Source organism: Myripristis murdjan, chromosome 13, assembly GCF_902150065.1.
Source record: "Myripristis murdjan chromosome 13, fMyrMur1.1, whole genome shotgun sequence".
In the NCBI taxonomy this organism is placed as follows: Eukaryota; Metazoa; Chordata; class Actinopteri; order Holocentriformes; family Holocentridae; genus Myripristis; species Myripristis murdjan.
The window spans coordinates 37,076,441-37,091,231 of NC_043992.1; the positions used below are offsets into that span (position 1 = coordinate 37,076,441).

Below are 14,791 nucleotides of genomic sequence, written 5' to 3' on the forward strand. Positions count from 1 at the left end.
CCATGTGCTTGTCTGCAGGTATGACAATTACGGCCGTTTGACCAATGTCACTTACCCCACGGGCCGAGTGAGCAGCTACCGTACCGACCATGACAGCTCTGTGCGCATCCAAACAGAGGGCTCCAACAAAGAGGATATCACCGTCACCACCAACCTGTCAGCCTCCGGCACCTTCTACACACTCATGCAGGGTGAGTGTCTAATAGCTTTCAGCCGCCGTATGAAGATGCTAACGCCTCCACATTGTTTCATCGTCCAAAGCTTTTTGTTTGAAGTTTTAACTTTGAAGTTTTCCTTCAGTGACTGGCAGTGGGTTTTCAAACTGATGTCTGAGGACCCCCCAGGGGTTCTTGACGAACTTTTTAGAGGGTCCTCAGCAAAATGAGACATACTTCAATTTCCCTATGATTTATCAGAAATTGGTGCAGAAAAATGAACGAGTGATTATTGTAGCATGAGGACTTAATCTTGCCAATTTTACCCTATTTGTCAGTGTTCAAGTATGGCATTGTGAACAATTTAATAGCTGAATATAAACCAAATTTTTTTTTTTAAAAATGTCTTGCATTCGTAGCAGGGGTTCACAAACCCACATTTGTTATGATTTTGTAGCAGGGACCCCCATACGGTCCTCTTAATGGCTTGTAGAGGTTCCCAGACCCCACGTTGACAACCACTCATCTCCTACAGTGATTGAGCATATAATGCCTCACTTGTGATTAATAACATCTAATTTGCAGTAGCATTTGTTGTTTCTTTGTTTTTGTAATGTTTGTTTCATAAAACTGTGTGCGGTGTACCTCGCAGTTACTAATATTAAAACACTTATTGATTTCCTGTCTTAAAAACCAATTCACAAAACACAGCGCTGGTGGGCCATAATAAACCCCACAGGTTTAGGAAATCCAATCAAAGAGAAGGGCGGGCCGAGGTTGTAGGCTCGGTCCCAGTGCACGTAGTTTGTCTTGCATACTTAGGCTTTCTGATATCCTGTTTTTTGCCTGACCAACCGCTTTATTGATTACTGTTTGATGGCTTTGAACTCTCCAGCCCCTCTTCAATTTCTGAAAGTCGTAAAGATTCTCCTGTGCTCACCCCGGACTAGCGCTGGCCTTGACTGTGCGCTCCTCCCTGTCCCCGCTGACTTCTTGTAAAGCCATGTCTGAAACAGAAGCTGACAGGCTCTGGTGTCTTAATGTTGCTCAGTGGACTGGTCGCCTCAATGCTGTGACCTTGATGCAGACCAGGAGCTCTGCTGGTAATTAATTCACCATTGTCTGCTTAGTAAGCTTGCTATGGGTGATCACATAACATGAAAGCCCAACTTTGCTTTGCGTTTCCTTCCTGGTCGCTGTGTTGTGTGTCGGATGTCTCCTGCAAAAGCTTCAATACAGCCACAGTGATGTTAGTGACATTGTTGCCATTCTGTGAGGTCCATTTCTTAACCCAAAAATTCAAGATTAAGATTTATTCGTCACATGCATGAATGTACAGGTACTCAGGGTATCCGCGGGGTCTTGAAAAGTATTAAACGTGATAAATCAATTTTGGGAAAATTAAGACCCTTAAAAAGTATTAAAAAGTCTTATCACGACTTTATTAAGTCTTAAATTTTGAAAGTATTTTTTTCTGAATTAGCTGTCCAAGAGTTTGAGTCCCAAAAACATCGTAAAAGTGTATGAATTTATTCATTTTTATTGAAAAAACAAAGATGAACAGGTACATAAAAAACTAGGCTATTGTGGGTGCGTTTGTAAATTGTCTCTGAGAGCGGCAGAGTGAGCGGGCGGGGTGGAAATTCAGAAGCAAAAAGTACGCTCTGGCGCTCCCAGTGCATATTACGAATGCACCGAAATGTTACATGAAGCCCCGCGAAAACGGAAGAGAAGGCTGTTCTTTAGTCTTTATCACAAACTAAAACTGTTAAGTCACTTATGTAAAAAATGGTTACAGCTTGAAGTGGCGGTGAGGTATTAAAAAATATTGAGAAGGTCTTGAAAAAGTCTTAAAAAGGTATTAAAATTAACTTCAAGATTCCTGCATATACCCTGGTACAGCAGCAGTGAAATGTAATTGCGACAACTCCAGCACTGTGCAAGTAAAAAATAAAAATAAAAAAATAAAATAATAATAATAATAACGATAGTAATAATAAAAAATAAAATAAAATAAAATAAAATAAAAATAAAGATAAAATAGAAAGAATATATGACATTCCTATATACAATGAACAACCTGTATACAATATACAACAATATACAAAAAGTACAAAAAGTACAAATATATCCAAAATAAAAACAAACCCAATGAGAGAATAAAATAAAGATGTTTTCTTGTCTTTCATGTTAAATACGCGAGCCAAGGCCTCTGTGAGTCAGCTCCCCCATCGTTTGGCTCTGTTTTGAGTAGATTACAGCTGCAGGATTAAGACATCCTTAAACATCAGCGCAAGGTAGATTCCCACCCTGCTGAATTGTGTGCATGTACAAGAGTGAATTCCCCAGTTCAGCAATATTTTTCAGCATCATCTGGCCTCGGAGCACAGCCTCTTCTTGGCAGGGTCTGCCCCAGAGGCCTCCGGCCAACCCCCGAAGTGTCCGCATGATGGAGAGAGGTAAGGGCCGGTGCAAGGTCGGCCCTGCCTCTTCTGCCCATTTTTCTAGTCTCAGCACCGCAGCCCATCCTCGGGCGCCGCTCGTACACGAATAAGATGCAAAACTCTGTGTACTCAGAAAGTGTTTATTAATGATCTGTGTGCAAAATAAAGATATGGAAACACAAAAGGTAACACCCACTTACATCTAACATGCTGCCACCGGGAAGTCACAAAGTCTATGTTTCGACTGGATTTTTTTTTTTTTCCTTCTGTAAATGGAGTCAACTAATTAATGTGTTGTTTGACAAGTCATTAATTTTCAATTGTTCTTAATGAGAATAATATTCATCCTGGTCCCTGTCAGTGTGCTGACAGGAGGCGAGAAGGAGACGTTCTCTGATGAATGTGCAAGAGATCCTCAGTGGAAACATTAGTCACTGGTCTGGAGCTGGAACACAGGCTGTCGTCACCTGGGGACAGTGACAGACAGGCCTACATTCATCCCTTGTGAATGTGTGTGTGTGTGTGTGTGTGTGTGTGTGTGTGTGTGGGTGTGTGTGTGTGCGTGTGCGCACATGCACATGCAAGAGTGTGTTTCACCCTGTCTGCTCTGTGGCCACAGGCAAGCTAGCTGCTTTGATAGTTTTCATTCCCCCATATCCTCCAGGCTACTGGAACAGCTGTAAAACTTTACTTTACTGGCGCTATGAAACCTCTCACTATTGATCTTTGTTGTCATACACCCAACATTATCGCAGTGTTTCAGTTAAATACTGCTGCTGAGGACTTGCTTTTTGCTGAGCAGCCATTTTAGATCATATTATATTTGTGTTTCACCGAGATGAATATTAGATTTAGTCCTCGTACGTCAGCAGGCTCTGATTGTTTTTTCCCCCCAGTCCTAATAATTTTCTCCTGTCCCCCCCTCTGTGTCTCAGATCAAGTTCGGAACAGCTATTTCATTGGTCTGGACGGCTCTCTACGGCTTGTGCTAGCCAATGGCATGGAGGTGTCTCTGCACACCGAGCCCCACCTGCTGGCCGGCACCGTCAACCCGACCGTCAGCAAGAGGAACGTCACCCTCGCCATCGACAACGGACTCAACCTGGTGGAGTGGAGACAGAGGAAGGAGCAGGCGCGTGGCCAGGTCACCGTGTATGGACGCAGACTTCGAGTAAGGATGAACGACTCATGCTTACACACACTCACAAAGACGCACAATTTCACTCTTTAAAGTTCCCATGAAATGACCTCACATGACCTCTACTCATGACATCATCCTGCACGAGTGGGTGTAAATTGAAATTTACGAATAAATTAAAATTGTGTCACTCTCCCAAACTGATATCCTGTTGGTTTGCACTTGTGAATTATCCTTCCTTCCACTATATCCTGCCCAAACATCTTGTTTTAATCAGGGAATACATCAAATCAAGAAAGTAAGAGGCCATTTCATGGGGTCTTTAACCCTATAAAGCCTGAACTATGAAAGAATTGGCAGAAAATTCCAATTTTTTGAAATTGAACCCTTTATTTAGTCCTATAACAAAATATATTTTAAAAAAATTTAAAAAAAATATGTTATTACACGACCTTTCTGGTGTATGATATATGATATGTACTTGAAGTGCCAATGGTATGGTCCAGGGTGAACAGGGGAAGTGTTCAAAGGTATACAACAGTATTTTGGTCAAGTATTGATTAAACTGAAAACGAAAAACGGAGTTGAAAAAGTGTATCATATATGATACGAATGGCTTTATAGGGTTAAGAAGAGAATGGTGAAAATTTCTTTATCCCTCAGTATCTGAACTTTGTGGCCTATATTTGCTGACTGCACTCACCATGCAGTTAAGTGTTTACTCACAAAGTGTAGCGGTGTAAAAGTGGTGTAATTTTCACTGACACTGCTTGTACACCAAACGCATGGGCTTTATACAGTTCTGTTTGTTTTCTTTTCTTTTCTTTTCTTTTCTTTTCTTTTGTTTTTTTGGCTGGGACTTCTGCCACTAAAGCAGGTGACACAGTTGACATTGTCACAAGTCCTGGATCACATATTTCAGCTTCAAAGTAACTGGTGTCCTCCAACCTGAACGAAATGCATTAAGTCAGAGTCCAATCCAAAAGATGGTGGTTTGTTGGTAATTTATCATATCATATGGGTTGAAGTCACACTAAGGATTACCTGCCTAAAAAGCAGGGCATGTCCTGGATCGTCATGCCTATATGGATCACACATTATACGTGTGCCATTTCGAGCCAAACGCTGACAGTTCCCCATGACTGTCGCAGGGTTCAAAACATGGGACTGAAATGCCAAGTTAACATGTCCACACTGAGCTCGGGTCCTGAATGGCAGTGGGATGGTGGTGGGATTTTGAGTCAGTGTGAAAGGGGTATTACTGTGGTGTTTGAGGTGTGTAGGCGGACAGCAATAGCAGCACTGGAAGATTAAGTGCAGTTCATTTGTGTGTTGGGAATAGGTTTGACACAGTCCATCAGAGATCTACCAAGGTCATTGCATCCATAAAAATGTAGAAAAGCTCGGCTGACCTGCTCAGCCAGTTCAGTAACCCCGATTTAGAAATGATTCACCAGACTCACAGACACATGCCAACCTCTCCCCTCTGCACCAGTATGAAATCCAGACTTAAGACCACATTTCCAGCTTATTAGCTTGGTGGGTGGAATAAGATCAGACTCTCACATGCCCACGCAGCCAACGTTTTGACTCATGTCTTCAGGAGACAGGAACGGTCTCCAAAAAAAAAAAGAAGTGTCGTGTTAAATTTCTGCAGCCCAGTCAAACCTTCAGAGAGGCGGCAACAAAGACAATCAATCTGTGTGACCTACTTGGTGAACAGCCTCAGTAAGCTAACCTTGCAATGGTAACACAGGCAGAATAACACCAGGTCCCGTTTCATAATAGGATAAACGCCCAATGTTCGACCACACTAAAGAGTCTAGAATGACCCTCTGGAAAAAACTGGACTGCTAACACGGAGAGCGCGGATAACTCTGGATTTATTCGGCTTAGATTGCCTCACGTTGTTTTCCCGTTCTTGCCTTATGCCAGGCCAACAACATCTTTGGTTAAGTCGTCTTCCGCATGCTTTGGGAGGTGACATGGCTAATGGGGAGGTGCCACTTTGCCTGTCATTGGTTGTTCATTTAATGGCCCTGTCATCCCTTTGGAAGTGAAAGCCTCTAATGTATGTTACAGACAATGGCCCCAGGGGTGAGATAGGAAATGGGAGCAGCCTAATGGCGAGAACAGAGGGATGAACAGAGCTGGAATCATTGAGCGACCTTGAGTGGCATGTCAAGTGATATTACGTGGGTGGCTGGGTGAGTGTGTGGCAGGGGGTAGGGGGGGGAGAAAGTGGGAAAAAGAAAAGAGGGAAGCGTGAGAACGAGAACAAGAAAGGCAACTGTGTGGCTCTGCCTGCACAGATTTCGGTCGTGTTGAGAGTGAGCAAAGATGACGCAGCGAGCCAAAAGTGTTTGGGCTGTGGCTGTCTGTGTGTGTGTGTCTCTGACTGTATGTGTTACACTGTGTGGATCTGCACGTGCATGCGCTGGGTTGTGTTGCACTCGCCATATCCTAAAGCAAAGCGGGTCAATGATGGACCTCAATTTACCCCTACCACAGTGACACGTGCCACTTGGGCTCGCGTCTCCCAGCCAGCCGGAAAGCTTATGATTTATGCTGCCAGGGCACAGAAACTCTGTTTCTCTCCATGGAAACGGAGCCGCCTGTCAGCTTGAGTAGTTTGTAAATGTAATGGGAGAATCTTTCTGGCTGCCACTCTGCCAGTGCAAAGATCCTCAACCGCCTCAATCTGGAATGCAAGGCAAAAGACAAAGCTGTCTGCGTGTACACGGAGTGATATCACTGTGTTAGCGCTTACAAAGTACGGCTGTTTGTTCAAAAGAGGGAACAATTGGAAACCAAAAAAAAAAAAAGATTACAACTCTCATCTCACGTGCTTTGATTTCCATATGGGAATAAGCAGAATTGATGTTGTTGAAGAAAACAAACGGAGTAAATGATGAATTAATCACGGAAATGGATGAATAGATCAGGCATTTTCACTTGAAATGACAGATTGAGATTGTCATTTGACACCAAACTCACTGTCTAATGAATTATTGCAATAATTGAGCAATGCAGAAATGGCAACATTGTTCAATATTTTTGAAAAGTTAAAAATGTAATATGGAAGGTTTCCTGTGCTGTAACCACCTCTCTCTCCCTGCACATGTGCTTTCCTCGAGATTTTCCTGTTAGAGGCAATGTCGAATTTAAAATAATTCCCCTTCAGTAGGTTTCCGTCCTCGTGGGATCTTTGGATCTCTGCTATAAGAGGTTTTTCCAGCCTGTTGGGTCTCTGGCGAACCGGATCCTGGTATGAGGAGGTTTCTCTCTCTTGCACCTTCTGTCCTGTTAGAATCAGTCTCAATACACACTGCAACAATCCTCTGGACAGATTTCAGGCCTCTCCTACCGATGAAATGCCAAGAGTCCCAAACACTATGTCCAGTGTTTCAAGGAATGTCCGAAGAGGAGGGGCCCCGGCCTTTGATGTCCACTCACTTATCTTCTTAATCTAACAAACGACCATCTAAACGCTGTACTAATTCCAATTTGTCTTTGCAGTTTGACACTTGTTATGACACTAAGCCTTTTGCAGAGACAGCCTTCATTGTGAGGGAAAAACTAACTAATGTGGGTGTTCTTATCCCGACATGGGTGGACCCATAGAGTGAGGCCCCCTTCTCAGTCTTTGAGCTCAAATTGCTCGTGCTGCTCCAGACCCTCAGGGAATTGTGCTCTTCATGAATCTGTTGCTTTTAGTGTAAAGTAATCCTCTCAATTAGGTATCAGTGACATTAATTGCCTCTGGTGTAATTGTCCCTTCACAGATGAGAGACCCCAGCATGCTTTCTCAATGTGAGACTGAAAGAGTGAGGCTTCTCTGCGGCCCCCCCTGTGACCAGCTCTCTGGCATGCTGCTGGAAAGAAGCCAGGAGCAGCTTTCAGAGCTGTTTTAAGATGTTGTTAAGTCTTGCCAAATGTTGTGCTAAGCCAAATGCTAGCATACCTGGAGAGGAACCATGTAGATTAATCAGAAACATCCATCATGAAGAAAGCAGGATGAGGAAGATAGGGAAGGCAAAGTTTTCTAAGTGTGTGTGTGTGTGTGGTGTAGTGCAGTTTTAATTAAGTCTGAGACCTCTTCCACCAAACTTCCCCAAATCTGCCAGATGGCGTCGAAAGTAGTGTTTATGCAGAGATTTGCTTTGCCCTGCTACATAAGACCTCTTTCTCCCCAAGTTCAATTTGTTTTTTCCTCTGTTGCCTCTGCATGGGGCTGTGGCTTAGAGCATGCTATAGAGAAATGTGACGCGAGGGCTGCTCGTGGATCATTTGGGCCGCAGGACAAGAGCTGCCACTCAAAGGCCGGCAATAGCTTCCTCTCAGTGTCGACCTGGACGCGGCCCTAAGGATTACTCCTTTCAGAGAGCGTCTTTCTGCTCTGATCACAGCGAGGCCCGGGATCACCGAGTGCAGTCTCATTTATTTAGAGCAGAAAAAATAAATAAAAATTCAAGCGTCACTCAAACAATGTTCTGACTCATGCAGGAGTGGAATTGATTTCTTTCCAATTCATGAAAATGGCAAAATAAAATGAGAGTCATTTGTGCCTGGTAATTCTTTCCAGTAAGCACTGAAAATGAATTTAATGATCAATGCGACTCTAATGTTTCTTGCATGAATAGGCATACTCCCACTAAGACTCGACTGAATTTTACACAAATAAAGAAATATGGTAATTCTTATAATTGCATCACTTCAATGACTCCTGTACTCCCGAGATACAGCTCCTCTGTTGTAATTAAAAGCTATTAAAAGAAGAATATGAAATAATCACTTTAAGATTAAAGCTCTCACAGCGTTGCACCTCAAAAAATACATTGTATGAAGTCCTTTTCATCACTGAAATTTGCAAAACATGTTTATTCCAAGTCCATGGTGCTACAGTGGTCATAATAAATATATATATATATATATATATATATATATATTTTTTTTTTTTAACCCCTTGCTTTCTCTCCAACAGGTTCATAACAGGAACTTGCTGTCATTGGACTTTGATCGAATTACCAGAACGGAGAAAGTCTACGATGACCACAGGAAGTTTACATTACGGATCCACTATGACCACGCTGGTCGACCCACACTGTGGGCGCCGAGCAGTCGCTTGAACGGCGTCAACGTCACCTATTCCTCTGGCGGGCATGTGGCAGGCATCCAAAGGGGAACCATGTCTGTGCGCATGGAGTACGACCAGAACGGCAGAATCACCTCCCAGATATTTGCTGATGGTAAATCATGGAGCTACACTTACCTTGAGAAGGTAAGAACTATGGCTGCTGCTGCTGCTGCTGCTGATGGAGTGCACTTGGTTTAAGGAAGCAAAGTAATTGAAGGCCTTGGGAACAGATTGTACAATTGAATCTTCAAGATGGGTTTGTGTAGGAGCCTTGAGGAAGAGATTTTAGACTTAAGTTCAGTTAACTTTTAATACCCCGGTTGTGTTTGTGCTGCATTATCAAGTTCTGGCACAGACGTCTGCAGAAACGTAATAAAAGCCTGTCTGATGCCCCCCACACACATTATACATTGTTGCCATAGTCTGGCAGTGCAGTTCAACCGAAAATAGCTCTGATGAGAACAGGGTGAAATGTCACTTTCCGCTCACTAATTAAAGGCAAGATCTTTAGGGAGAATGTGAAGGTTTTCGATTCTTCAGCTTAGCCATTTAATATGAAAATGGCAGCCAGTCACCCCGTTAATAGTCTGTAGTCAGTTTTTCAACCACCCTAAGTGCTGAGATGTTGGCAGCCTGTTGTGACAGCCTTAGAAATGATTTAAAGACATCATTTATTTGTCCAAGAAGGGCGCTCATGGAAACTGCCGTTTGCCGAGTTGTGAAAAATTCAGCTCCCTCATGCTGTTTGGATCAAAAGATCCCCCAAACAAGGAACAAGAAGCAGCCTGTTTATGAAATCATCTCTTAAGGACATCTTAATGTCAGAGGAATATCAACAACTCCACTTTCAAGATGTAAATTAGATTTGGTGTGACTCAGACATGCATGCCTAATATATTATTGCTTTTGACATTTTGCTCATCTTTTTGTGGTGTATCAGCCCGGTCTCTTGTACATTCCTGACCTACAAATTCAACCCCACTTACTGATTCAGTGCATAGCATGTAGGTACAGTAACACAAGGAACTCATTAAAGCTTCTTTGAAGTATGGTTGAATTCTGCAACCCCACCCCACCCCACCCCACGCACCCCCAAAACCCCCAACCCCCCAAACCCCCCTGCCGCTCCCATTTACATGATTACATAGCAATGTAGTTAATGTTTTTAAAGTCACAATTTTATAGGGGCTATTGTAAAAGCTTTATTGTGTGGCTCAGTGGTTTTTGTTGTGAAAAATAAATGAGAAATAGATGAAAACAGCTGAGTGTTGCTTTAAACTTAAAAAGTAAAAAGTTAAAAAGTAGTTATCTAACTTTGATAACAAATAATGTGACGACTAAATGCATTTTTACCACACAGAGATGCAAGACCTAGTAAGTCTAATGCTGTTTTGGAAATTACTCAGAATATTACGTTTCCCCTTCTCTCTGCAGTCTATGGTACTGCTGCTCTACAGCCAGAGGCAGTATATCTTTGAGTTCGACAAAAACGACCGCCTCTCCTCTGTGACCATGCCCAACGTGGCACGGCAGACCCTGGAGACCTCCCGCTCCATCGGCTACTACAGAAACACCTACCGGCCCCCGGAAGGTAACGCCTCAGTGCTCCAGGATTACAGTGAAGACGGCCAGTTGCTGCAGACCACATACCTGGGCACAGGCCGCAGGGTCATTTACAAATACGGAAAGCTCTCCAAGCTGCTGGAGATCCTCTATGACACGACGCGCATCGGTTTCTCCTACGACGAGGTGGCGGGCATGCTGAAGACAGTCAACCTGCAGAGCGAGGGCTTCACCTGCACCATCCGCTACCGTCAAATAGGCCCGCTCATCGACAGGCAGATCTTCCGCTTCAGCGAGGAGGGCATGGTCAACGCCAGATTCGACTACGTCTACGACAACAGTTTCCGAGTCACCAGCATGCAGGCTGTCATCAATGAAACACCACTGCCTATTGACTTGTATCGCTACGATGATGTGTCCGGAAAGACAGAGCAGTTTGGGAAATTTGGAGTGATCTACTACGACATTAATCAAATTATCACCACAGCAGTCATGACCCACACCAAACACTTTGACGCTTATGGAAGGGTGAAGGAGGTCCAATATGAGATTTTTCGCTCTCTCATGTATTGGATGATGGTGCAGTATGACAACATGGGCCGCGTGGTGTCCAAGGAGCTGAAGGTCGGGCCTTACGCCAACACCACACGCTACACGTACGAGTATGACGCCGATGGTCAGCTTCAGGTGGTCTCCATCAACGACAAGCCCCTGTGGCGCTACAGCTACGATCTCAACGGCAACCTGCACCTCCTCAGCCCCGGCAACAGCGCCCGCCTCACGCCGCTACGCTACGACATCAGAGACCGCATCACTCGCTTGGGGGACTCTCAGTACAGAATGGACGAGGACGGTTTCCTCAAGCAGAGAGGGAACGACTACTTTGAGTATAACTCGGCCGGCCTGCTGATCAAAGTGTACAATAAAGTGAGCGGCTGGAGCATCAAGTACCGCTACGACGGCCTGGGCAGGAGGGTGTCCAGCAAGAGCAGCATGGGCCACCACTTGCAGTTCTTCTACGCCGACTTGTCCAGCCCCACGCGGGTCACCCACATGTACAACCACTCCAGCTCGGAGATCACCTCGCTGTACTACGACCTGCAGGGACATCTGTTCGCCATGGAGCTGAGCAGCGGGGACGAGTTCTACGTGGCCTGCGATAACATCGGCACTCCTCTGGCCGTGTTCAGCGGCTCAGGCATCATGATCAAGCAGATCCTCCACACAGCATTCGGGGAGGTTTACCTGGACACCAACCCCAGCTTCCAGCTCATAGTGGGCTACCAGGGAGGCCTGTACGAGCCTCTCAGCAGACTCGTCCACATGGGCCGTAGAGACTACGACGTCCTAGCTGGTCGCTGGACCACGCCTGACCTTGAGGTGTGGAACCGTCTCAACAACAACCACATCGTGCCCTTCAACCTGTATATGTTCAAGAACAACAACCCTCTGAGCAACAATGAGGAGATTAAGTGCTACATGACAGGTAGGTCTGATCACCAAACCTAGAACTGCTGAAAATTAAAATACCCCAGCTCAGGGTTAGCCGATCAGTACAGAATCTAATATATAAACATATCTTTGACTGAATATCAGTATCAATACTCTTAAAATTGTAGGGCTGCCTAGTTTCTCTTTCTTTCTTTACCGACAAAAGGTTTTTGAGAGAAATAAACAAGGACACTCTACTAAGTTGCATCACTTTACTGTATTGCAGCCTTTAAAGCAATTATGCCATATTATCATATTACAAGCTCCCAGACAATATATAGTTTCATATTATAAAATCAATATAATATCAGTATATTGCCCTGACACCCTCCAACAAGCCGCCTTAAAATAATCAAAACCATTATTTTAAATGTTTACTGACCATAAAAAAAAAAAAAAAATGTATTTTCAGTAATATTACAGAAGCTGGGTATAAGTAGCTGCACAGGAATAGCACTGTTGACAGATGTTAAGGGAGTCCCAGCAGAGCAATCAATAATGCATATTACTCTTTTGTGGTGCTAACATTTCACTGTCATGTGGAGCTGAAGGAGCTTTCAAGGCAGTCCCCCATATCCTAACGCTCATACTTACTTTATTCTGGGTGGCTTGCAGTCCAGCGAACAATACTGCAGTAATCATTTTATTTTTTCAAATTTGTGCATTTTTATTCAAAACAACAAACCACAACGGAAATGTAGCTGCTGCCAACACTAAATTGAAAGGCAGTGTGCTAGGGAGGTTTTTTAAGAGCTTCCTCGCTGGGATATTGAGGTTGTTTTTCAGGCTCTCCAGACTGCCCTGTTTTTTTGTTGTTTTGTTTTTGTGTATGTGTGTATGTGTGTGTGCATGCATGTGTGTGTGTGTGTGTGTGTGGGTCCAATGGCTATCGTTTTGAAAGTACTCAAAGGGAACAATGGTGTACAGCAAAGCCCTCTCTGTTGTTGAACACACAGGTCCCTTCCCAGAAATATCACATCATTCTGTGCTGCTTTGTGGTAGGGAGGAGGTAAATGGTAGTGAAAGCACCCCAGTGGAGAAGGAGCGCACAATGGATCCATAGAAACCCCAGCCAGGGCCTGTTGTGTCAACCTCTTTGGCTGGAAGGAAAACAACATTGTTAAGGATACTCTGTGGATACTCTGCGGTTAAATCATTCAGCGGCTGTGTGATTTCAGTCACAAACTGGCAAATTGTTTAAAACACGACATTCATTTTGCATTACATTTACCGGATAATGTGTATGTTGGCGATGAAATAATACATTTTTTCTCCGTTTGTCCTTCAGTCATTAAATGTAGATAACACTGAAAGGAAAAATACTCACTTTTTTCCAGGTGAACTGGAGGCTTCCACCCCTCTATGTTCAACAAAGCCATTTAGCCGCCAGCCAAACAGAAAGGCGTTCAGCTTCACAGTCCACCATTAGGGGCCTGACTGGCATTTGAATGCTAAGCAGACTGTTAGATATACTGGAGTGGGTCTGCCTCAATTGTGATTGATGGTGCTGACATTTCCATTCCTTTCACTAAATTACCAGGGTCCTTTCATTGTCCTCAAACAAATTCTAATTTAAAAAAGCTTTGTCAGGTGCCACAATGTGGCATTGCCAAGCTGTGACAAACTTGCCCCCTAAGTGTCACAGCAATGATTCTGCTGTCCATAACAAATACATCGGAAGGGGCAAGAAACAAATGGTTCAGATTTAACGGGCTGTGCTTCCAGTCATGTCTGTAGCTTTCTCAGTGATATCCAAAATTAGTGACAACTTATCACAGCGGATGACAGAGAGACACATTCTGGCAGTCTAGGTGGCTCAGGCTGCTAATAGGTGTACCACATCTTGGCGAATGCACGGATTGAATCACACCTCACTTGCCAATTTTTCACTGCTGTACCGGGATAAAACTAAGACTGACTGACTTGTCTTTAAAATATCCCATGCAGATGAACACAAAGCTGCCTTGAGATGGCATGAAAGTATATTATAATTAGCACAGCAGCTACTGGGAACCAGCTGTGTGTCATTAGTGCAGCACCTGTAGGAGTGGATGCGAATCATTGCCATCATCTCAAGTGCTAATCATAGCCGGTCCACTTTCAGAAACAAATCAAGTGTCCAAACCAAGTATTTGAAGGAGACAGCCACTTGACCACACAATGTCAAGCTTTTAAAAATGAATCATTTTTTCTGTGCTGTAGGGGTTCTCTTGAGCTCCAAGTGATTGTCTGTTTAGATAATAGTATATGTAGGAGCTAATTTACTGTTTCACTGCATGTGTTTGATTTTATCCTTCCTGCATAGATGTGAATAGCTGGCTGGTGACCTTTGGCTTCCAGCTGTACAACGTTATTCCTGGCTATCGCAAACCAAGCACAGACGCCATGGAGCCATCGTACGAGCTCGTCCGCACCCAGATCAAGACGCAGGAGTGGGACAGCACCAAGGTAAGGCAGTCACTCTAACCTTTCCCACTCTCCAACCTGAAAACAGATCATCCTCCTCCACCCCTGCTCCCCTCCTTTCCAACATCATTAGCAAATAGACATGCTCTTGTAGCCAGACTCCCGGAGGAGCCGCCAACTATCAGGCCAGACCACGGCCCAGTGAGCCAGGTCCCTGCTCCTGGCCCTCATCTTGGGGAATGGGGTCAGGCTAAACAGCTCTTGTAATTGTCCTGCCATTAGGGAAATTCACTCTCCATTCCCTCTACCGCTAGCCATTGATTTCATCTCAGTCTTACACCTTTAGCCAGAGTCTGAGAAGTCGCAGACATGCTCTGATTCCCGCGTTTATCAGCCCTTTCAAGTCGCCTCCAACTCACCTGAATTATTGAAGAGGCTGCTGCTGCTGTTGTCTTGG

The 14,791-nt window shown here is 44.2% G+C and overlaps 1 protein-coding gene across 1 annotated transcript in view; it reads left to right on the forward strand.

The window, feature by feature from the left end:
- The window catches only part of tenm4 (teneurin transmembrane protein 4), a 168,525-nt gene that overhangs the window by 147,392 nt on the left and 6,342 nt on the right, over positions 1–14,791 (forward strand). The window contains exons 25-29 of the mRNA XM_030066430.1: positions 19–191; positions 3,535–3,770; positions 8,722–9,018; positions 10,309–11,923; positions 14,234–14,376. Of these exons, the coding sequence (XP_029922290.1) occupies positions 19–191; positions 3,535–3,770; positions 8,722–9,018; positions 10,309–11,923; positions 14,234–14,376 (2,464 nt within the window). The remainder of the gene's footprint in view (positions 1–18; positions 192–3,534; positions 3,771–8,721; positions 9,019–10,308; positions 11,924–14,233; positions 14,377–14,791) is intronic.